The sequence below is a fragment of the Punctularia strigosozonata genome (genome assembly GCF_000264995.1).
Source record: "Punctularia strigosozonata HHB-11173 SS5 unplaced genomic scaffold PUNSTscaffold_1, whole genome shotgun sequence".
Classification (NCBI taxonomy): domain Eukaryota; kingdom Fungi; phylum Basidiomycota; class Agaricomycetes; order Corticiales; family Punctulariaceae; genus Punctularia; species Punctularia strigosozonata.
This window is the reverse complement of record NW_006767433.1, coordinates 519,951-528,305: the sequence shown is the minus strand read 5'-3', so window position 1 is coordinate 528,305 and position 8,355 is coordinate 519,951. Positions and strand designations below refer to the sequence as shown.

Here is an 8,355-nt window from a genome sequence, read left to right as displayed (position 1 = left end):
TGAATCAAGGAGTTAGAAGGAATAACGAGTCATTGTTCATGAGTAAGCAGAATAAAACTCCGGTGGCTGTGCAAGGCTGTGCAAGGCAGTGCAGGGCAGTGCAGGGCAGTGTCAATGATGCTGTACTGCTGCCACTGAAGGTCACGTGACTTTGGAAAAGGAAAGGTGGGAAAAGGAAAATGATAAGTCCATATTTAGAAATGAAAAATGCAAAAATAAATTGTCCTCCTCTTCTCATCACAACTTTGGCTGGTACAGGATCAAGCCCTCTGTGGAACACCTGCGGGTCTTCAGGTGCGTTGCCTACGTTAACATCCAGAAGGACAAGTGCTGTGGCCTCTCCTCCCACTCACTCAGGAGAGCTGTGGCGCCCTCGGCCAGAGTCCGGTTGGTGCATTCCACGACCCTGTTCTGGTGGGGCTCGTTGCAGACGCTGTGCTTGTGTCGGATGCCTTCGGAGGTGCAGAGGTCGTCCCACTCCTTCAAGATGAACTCACCACCCTTGTCATCGCACAGTGCCCCGATCTTCTGTCTGGTGAGCTGCTCAGCAAAGGCCTTGAAGCACAGGAAGGCCTGGAACGTGTCGCTCTTGAGCTGGAGCAGCACCACCACCCAGAAGCGGTGGGCATTGTCGATGAAGATCACCCAGTATCGGTACCCTTCAGGTGTCTGGACAGGGATAGGGCCATGGATGTCCATGTGAACTAGACCCAGGGCCTCTGATGCATGCCGGGATGCCCTCAGAGGTACAGGAGGCCGGTGCAGCTTGCCCGAGATGCAAGGCTCGCAGATGGCATCTGGAGCAGCGTCCGAGTTGAGCTTGAGGCTAGAGACACTGTCGCTCAGCATCCAGCGCACGTAGTCGACGTTGACGTGCTTGAAGCGCTGATGCCAGAGCTCGAGGTCCAAGGCGCAGGTTCTGGCGGGCTGGGCATGCTCCAGGGCCGGCAGGGTGCACCCGTTGATGATGGTGGCATTGGAATCACTCACAGACACAGTGAACAGCGTGGTGGTGCCTCAAATGAGAGCCATAAGGCCCCTGGTGATCACAACATGAATGGATTTGTGCTGAGTGAGATACAGCACTGGTCCACTCCACTAGATGCGATTCCTGACCCTCCACCACTGGCTGGAAGCAAACGGAGCCAATACCAACAGCGTAGACGAGTTTGGAGTCGCCGAGGCAAATGGGGACCTTGCAGGGCATGTAGGAGACAAATCAGTGATGGTGAGGTGTTGTATGAGCAGTATCGGCGGTCCAATCAGTGCTGGGGACGTCTAGGACAGCGGGGAGGGGCTCAGATGATGAGGAGACACTTGCATTGCCAACCAGCTCGATGTGGATGGCCTGTCCGGCGGTCTGGGGAGAGCCAGGGGCGTCCTGGGCCTCAGAGGCGGCCTTGGCGGTCTGAGAGCGCGGCGTGCGATATCCTGACTTGCGGTGTTGCGCACCAAATCTGTTTGGTGCTCGGACATAGCCTAAACACACAAATTCACAACATATTGTGATCACGTGATTAGAAAGTCGTGATGCGTAGATGCCATGCCCACAACACGCGTTCAGGAATAGGCAACCCCCACCGTACTCACCAACTACCTACATCTGAAAAAACCCAAATCTATATAGCTGCCCCTTTGAACTATTGTTGCTATAGTAGCTCTATGTGCACTATGGAGTGATCAGCTAGCTGCTATAGAGTGCTATGTAGACTATGACAGTCGCTATGGGGTGCTACATAGCAATTTATAGCTTAATACACCAGCTATATAGCAATGCATAGCTCATAGTGATGTCCATATAGCACCCATAGCTTTGGATATATGTCTATATAGCACCCATAGTTTTGGTACATATTTATATAGAAACCATAGCAGACTTTCCAACTCACACTATGTTATGATCTTTGTTAGTTTTGGGGTAATAGTCAGCCTGTACAGTGAAGTATCAGCACATAGTATCATATAAGCTTATATATACACATTAACTATAGCTACTAGGATCAATGTGGACTTAGCAGAAATTCGGGTTCTGGACCAGTGGTCACGTGACCCATGTTGCCACGGCCACGTCGACACCAACCAATGGTCACGTGACCAATGTTTGACGTGGCCACAGCCCAACACAAGTTCATGACACCCTGTCCATGCCCCTGCCCCTGTCTGCCCCGCCCTCAACAAGCCGCGACCCTGCCGCCTCCCCCATTGACGAGCCCGGTGTGGCTCTCACCCCATCCCGTGCCCGCCTTCGACTAGCCCCGAGCCCGAGCCGCCAACGCGGTCGGGCTCGGTGTTGCCTCCCACCCCTCCACGCCCCCGCCCGCCTCCTGCCAGTGCCGGGCCCGAGCCACGCTCGGCGTTGTATTCCGCCCCCCTCGCCCGCCTCTGACCAGCCCCGAGCCCAAGCCGCCAACACGGTCGGGCTCGGTGTCGCCTCTCATGCCCCGCGCTCCCTGCCCGCCTTCTGCCAGCCCCGCGCCCAAGCCGCCGAAGTGGTCAGGTTCGGTGTCGCCTCTCACACCCCATGCCTGCCTCTGACCAGTCCCATGCCCGAGCCGCTGAAGCAGTCAGGCTCGGTGTCGTCTCTCATGCCCCGCCCCCCGCGCCCCCCGCGCCCCCCGCGCCCGCCTTCTGCCAGCCCTGAGCCTGAGCTACCAAAGCAGTCAGGCTCGGTGTCGCCTCTCGCACCCCGTGCCCGTCTACGACCAGCCGCAAGCCCAAGCCACCAACGCAGTCGGGCTTGGCGTTGTCTCCCACCCCCCTCGTCCACCTTCAACCAGCCACAAGCCTGAGCCACCAACGCGGTCAGCCTTGGTGTTGTATCCTGTCCCCTGTGCCCACCTCCGACCAGCACGGTCAGGCTTGGTGTTGGCTCCTGCCTCTTGCGCCTGCCTCCCGCCGCCCTTCGACCAGCCCTGAGACCGAGCCGCCAATGCGGTCAGGCTCGGCCTTGGCCGCTGCCCTCGCCTCCAACTCTACCGATGTAGCATTATGTTTGTGTGAGATGCTTATGTAAGCTGGCCGGTAGCACTAGTGTAATATTGTAGACAGTTATTATGCAATCCAGATATTTACTAAATTCAAATATTAATGAAGTATTTTAGTTTCTTGTTTGATTAATCATAGCATCTACTGGGCATATGATGACTACCAAAATGCCATAGTATCTGTAATGCCCATAGCATTGGCTCTATGCTATATAGCCATGGCAGTGTGATCTATAGCACCCATAACACTTTATAGCACTGGCAGGTACCTCTATAGCAACTGCAGGCAGCTCTATAGCACCCATACAAATTGACATTGCTATGGGTCTATGGATGCTATATTGGACTATGTAGTGCTGTATAGTCATGGGATTTTTCTCAGATGTAGTCAACATGCAGGTGTTTAAAGCAATTGCCAAATACATACAGTGTAGTCTAACGAAATGGGTGAAGCCCTTCTCCGTCGATCCTCACCCGCCCGAACACATTCCGCTAGCCAATAACAAGACCACTGCGCTTCTCGCACAGGCCGAGAGGTTGTCGCTCCCTCAGTACATCAGGGCTCTGTGTCCGCCCCAAGGCCCACGTCACTACTACTGTCGAATTCGTACCAGAATACCAGATGTGTCCGCCCAGAGCTTCTCCCTACCGGCCTATCGAGGCAGCTGACTTTTTCCTTCATGCACCTCCTCTATGTTTGCAGTTCGTAGCACTCAACCCATGGCTACATGGTCCACGAATCTTCTTCCTACTCGATGGTCCTCCATTTGCTACCAACATCCTGCAGCCCGGCAACGTAATATGTTTGCGTCTTATGTTTGGAAACAAGATAATGGCTGCTAGCGCCTGTATCTCATACGTCCTGGAAGAGAAGGTCAGAGACTACATCATCTATGTCACTCGGCTACACAAGAGATACCGCTCGCACGATAATATTTTTGGACAAATGACTGATGCATACTACCATATCACCGCTTCAAGAAGCTGTATGCCCATTGATTCAGGAGTAGGGTACCTCGTTGTCGTCGCTTGGACTAGTGTCGTTTTAGATTTGTGTATATTGTTGCCCATTTGTATATTGCTTGCTCTACATGTCGTATATTGTCAGGAACTTTGTATATCGTCAGGACCCTCGTATATCGTCAGGAAACTCATATATCGCCATCATCTAGTAGATTGTTAGTTCCTCGTATATCGTCATCATCATCGTGCTCGTATATCGTCTTAGGCTGTCTTGTGTTTGTGTTTTGTACCAGTACTCAAAGTAGATAGATCGCAAGTACCTCGTTTCAATCTCTCGTATATCGACTATCGCCACCTCGTTTATCAAGTAGATCATTCGTTAGAACTAAAGAGTTGTATATGAACTGTTGTATATAGTTCATTTCAGAAGTAACATAGCTGCGACCCAGTAGGTATAAGTACTGTCTTTGTAGTAGTAATGAGCAAGTACTCTTTTCCCCTTGAATCTGTCCCTATAGTGCTAAGTGGCACTATATTCGTCTATCCACTGCAATAGTTGCAGTATCGTTGTCTGCTTTATTTTCTCTTACATTCTCTGGAGTTCACTCGTGGAGCCCATTCTAATTTAGTCTTTGACCTTCCTATTTAGGTCATCCTCTCCACATCCTCTTCGCCTCTGGTACACAGCCATTCTACACAATACATCCCTCACCCGAACAAATCAGGTGATCTCCTGAGTCTCTCACAGACCCTGGAAACCTGAGTCTATTGTGTGTCCTTACACATTTATAGCACGACAGCAGTCCGCGATCTCCTTGCGGCGTTGCTGGCGGCGCTCCGGCGATGGAGTGACCCTTGTAGCCACAGAAGTCGCAAAGGACGTCCTGGGTGGCGGAGGAGCCGGGAGCGGCCTGAGCGCGATAGGCGGTGTTGTCAGTGGCTCCGGCGCATGGCAGGCAGTGATTATGTTCGTGGATGAAGGCCTAAACGACGTCAGAGCGGCTGGGGTCGAAGCGGACAAGGGAGAGGTGAACTCGGCATATCCTGGATCCAGGGAGCGGAGCATAGACATGGCGGCGAGGTCGTTGTCGAGGTCGGGGATGCTGTAGTGTTTCGTTACATGTCAATCCAGACCGATCTACGCCAATCCGCTCCGCCAATCATCACCAATATGCACTGATCTTCTCCAACCCGTTTTCCAACTCTTTGCCGACTTCTTTGCTGACACCGATCCTGCCCTTCCTGTTTTGGCCGAGGGCAGGATCTGTCTATCACATGCACCGGGCCACTGGTGGCTCAATGTCCCGGTGGTTCCAGATCTTTGAATGGATTCAACTCCGACTTTCCTGATTCCTGTTCCCTTTGTTTGACATCATAGTTTCCCTTTGTAGACTTTAGTTTCCCATCGCTTGCGATGGATCCCTTGGTCCATCCTTTCTGTCTCTTCCTTAGATATGTTCCCTTTGTGTTCCATGCATTATCTCTCATTTCCGTATATTTCCTTTGCGCACCAAACGGCGCCTCCAATCTCCACATCTCCGACTTCGCCATTGTTCTATTTTATGTATATAAACCGTCGAACTGTACCGTAGATAGTCAGTTCGAATATCAACTAAGCTTCATCCTCTCTCTCCTGTGGACTCAGAGCACGTAGCAGCCTAGCGCACAAGCTTAGGCTTGGTCCGCATCTGATCTCGACTTCACCAATGCTTCTGACCTATCAACTCAACACCGATGCGTCTCTGACTCCTCTCTGGCTCTACCTTTGAGTTCTCCTTTCTCTTTTGCTCTATTCTTTGTATATATGTTTCGGACTTCAGTCCTCCGACCTTGTTCCCCTTTGTTTGCATCCGATCTTGACATGTTCTGGACAAAGGGCCTTGAGTTCTTGGTGCGGGAGTCGACTCGAGCAATGAGGGAGGGAGGGACTCGTCAGCACCCTTTCTAATGGCGAGGAGGGTGTCCAGGGTATTGAAATGCACACTAGATGCCTTCTGGAGGTGGACCTCGGCCAACTTCGCCCACATCTTCACCGGATCTATCTCAATCCCCACCACATGCACCCTCTGACCCGGCTCCAGCACCCTACAGATAGCTAGCTCCTACTGTCACTGCAGCCTTATCCCTCTATGCCACGGCCCCAGCGTTGTCTGAGTGCCTCGAATCCTCGCCAGAGATGATGAACCAGACCTTCTGCTCAGCGGGGTAGGCCCTCATCTTGGGCATCCAGGTGTTGTAGTTGTTCTCCCCCAGCGGGGTGACCTTCTGGGTGCTGGAGGACATAGGCAGCGGTGTAGAGGCTGTAGGCAAATAGGCAATGGTGTAGGACAAGCACAGAGGCCAGAGACAGCAAGGATAGTGTAGAATTGAGTTAGGGTGAGCCTCATCAGTGTAGATGCCGAAAGTTGCTCCTAATCGATGGCAACGGTGTCCTGAGTGCTGCAGACATCGTAGGAGGAAGCATCGAGGAGGTCCTGAACTGGCAGGAACGGTTCATGTGTCGAATGGGACGCTGGGGAGTGGAATAATGAGCTGTGGATGTTGAAGTTGGCAACGGATCAGTCTAGGATTGTTACCATCCATCATTCCCCTTGGTCACCGCTTTTCTGGCTGTTCTGATCATCCTTTGATGCTGGTCTCCTGGCTACATGTCTCCCATCTGTTCACATTAGTTGGCATCAGTTGGTTGACCACACAACTGATGCAACCAGTCCAACAGTCAGTTGGTTGCTCGGATCACTGATTCCAACTGTTCATCTCCACATGCTTGATCCCTATCTCCATAGCTTTGATATCTCCCTTTGTTACTTGTTACCATAGCTTCCATCATAGCTAGATGTATTTAGGGAGCAGGGATGGAGCCCAGAGTCCTCAGACTTGGACTCACAGCTCTATTCCCTTTCTCCCAGGTTGCTACAGCGTGTCAGATAGCCTGCTATGCTGTTAGTGGAATGGGGTGACAATGTAGGGGATGCCTTGCAGCAGAATGACGCTCAGATTGCGGACATCTTGGAGCCAGGCGAAGGGCTGTTGTCTGTGGTGACTTGCTAGCTCTCTGGCGCTTATTTCGCGTGGCTGTGGCCGCTTTAGCTTGTAGGCTGTGCTGACAGTTTTACTAGAGAGACACAGATGAGTTGGGCACTTCATTCTGCTCACTGTCTGTGCTCTTCAGGTAGGATAGCCCTCTCCATGTATTTACTTCATTCTGCTCACTGTCTGTGCTCTCCAGCTCGTTCTCGAGTGTTGTCCAGCTGCTAGATGCCCTCAGACAACAAGGGCTGGGGTCCGACGGACGACCAGGGGGGCCACCGGGTGTTCCTCCTTGCCAAGTACTTCCCTGGACCTTAGAAGTGGCTGCCCACGCTGGCAGTGGATTGGTAGTTATGATCGCTTGAGGAACTGTGGGAGGCCTGGGTGCGGACAGGTGGTTTACTGAGGGTGTGCCCGACAAAACGAGATCATATGGCGGAGGGTGGGTCTGTCTCATCCCCCTCTCGAGTATGAGAGACTGCATGCTCAGATCTGGATGCTCGAGGGGACATCGCAGAAGAGTTGTCTCAGGGCTGTTGTCCTCAAGAACTGCTGGTACCGCACCAAAACATGGAGCGCGAACACGGGCTGAGGATCTGCATCAGGAGCAGGGCAAGCACAATGTTGGAGAGAAAGTACGACGTGGTGTATTAGTAGGGTATAATAGACTGGATGTAGTGCTACATGAGCTGTATGAGCAGCATCTATATTGTAGTAGTGATCGTGAGACACAGAGGATGACGTGTCGTGCGTGCAGAGGCAAAACTCAACGACTTCGCTTCCGCTTGTCTTTGCGTTCACTGTGCTCAGATGTACGACTGGCCATGTGACAGCCTGGGTACCTGAGGCAACATTGTCTGTGCTCGCAGGGTTCAGCTTGGTCAGATTCTGTTCAGACTGGGTGCATCATTGGATTCCAGGCTGCCGCATTTTTTTGCAGGTATGTCCCAAGCTTTCCCTTCACATACTAGTGAATTAACATGTCCCAGGTGTACACCATTGGCTTGTGAAGGGAAGGGACTGCTTGTACTAGACATACTGCGAGAGTGGGGGTTGTGCAACATGGATCTTCAACCGGTATGTTGGATTTCCAGTGTCATGTTGCTAGGACTAACCAAGGTAATAGCTTGAAAAGCATGGCACCATGAGGGACCCAAACTCAAACACATACTACTTGTGGTACAACTTCTCTGTACAACCATTTTCCCACTACGGCCAAATCAAATTTGATGAATCTCTGTTTTTTGAGCATGCCTTCAGAGCACGGTCACGTCTCACATCGTATGATGATTTCCCTCAGCTTGCATTCATACCAAAAGCACCTGAATTTGTTGGCCCCATCCTAGGGCGCTTCGCTTGGTACCCAGAGGTTCCGGTG

At 52.0% G+C, this 8,355-nt stretch overlaps 1 protein-coding gene across 1 annotated transcript; it reads left to right on the top strand.

The window, feature by feature from the left end:
- Positions 1–2,144: 2,144 nt before the first annotated feature.
- On the top strand, positions 2,145–2,641 carry PUNSTDRAFT_128951 (uncharacterized protein; the record flags this gene model as incomplete). Its single annotated transcript, XM_007378120.1, has 2 exons — positions 2,145–2,497; positions 2,569–2,641. 2 exons carry the CDS (start codon positions 2,145–2,147, stop codon positions 2,639–2,641), a joined length of 426 nt encoding a protein of 141 aa, XP_007378182.1.
- Between the last annotated feature and the right edge of the window lie 5,714 nt (positions 2,642–8,355).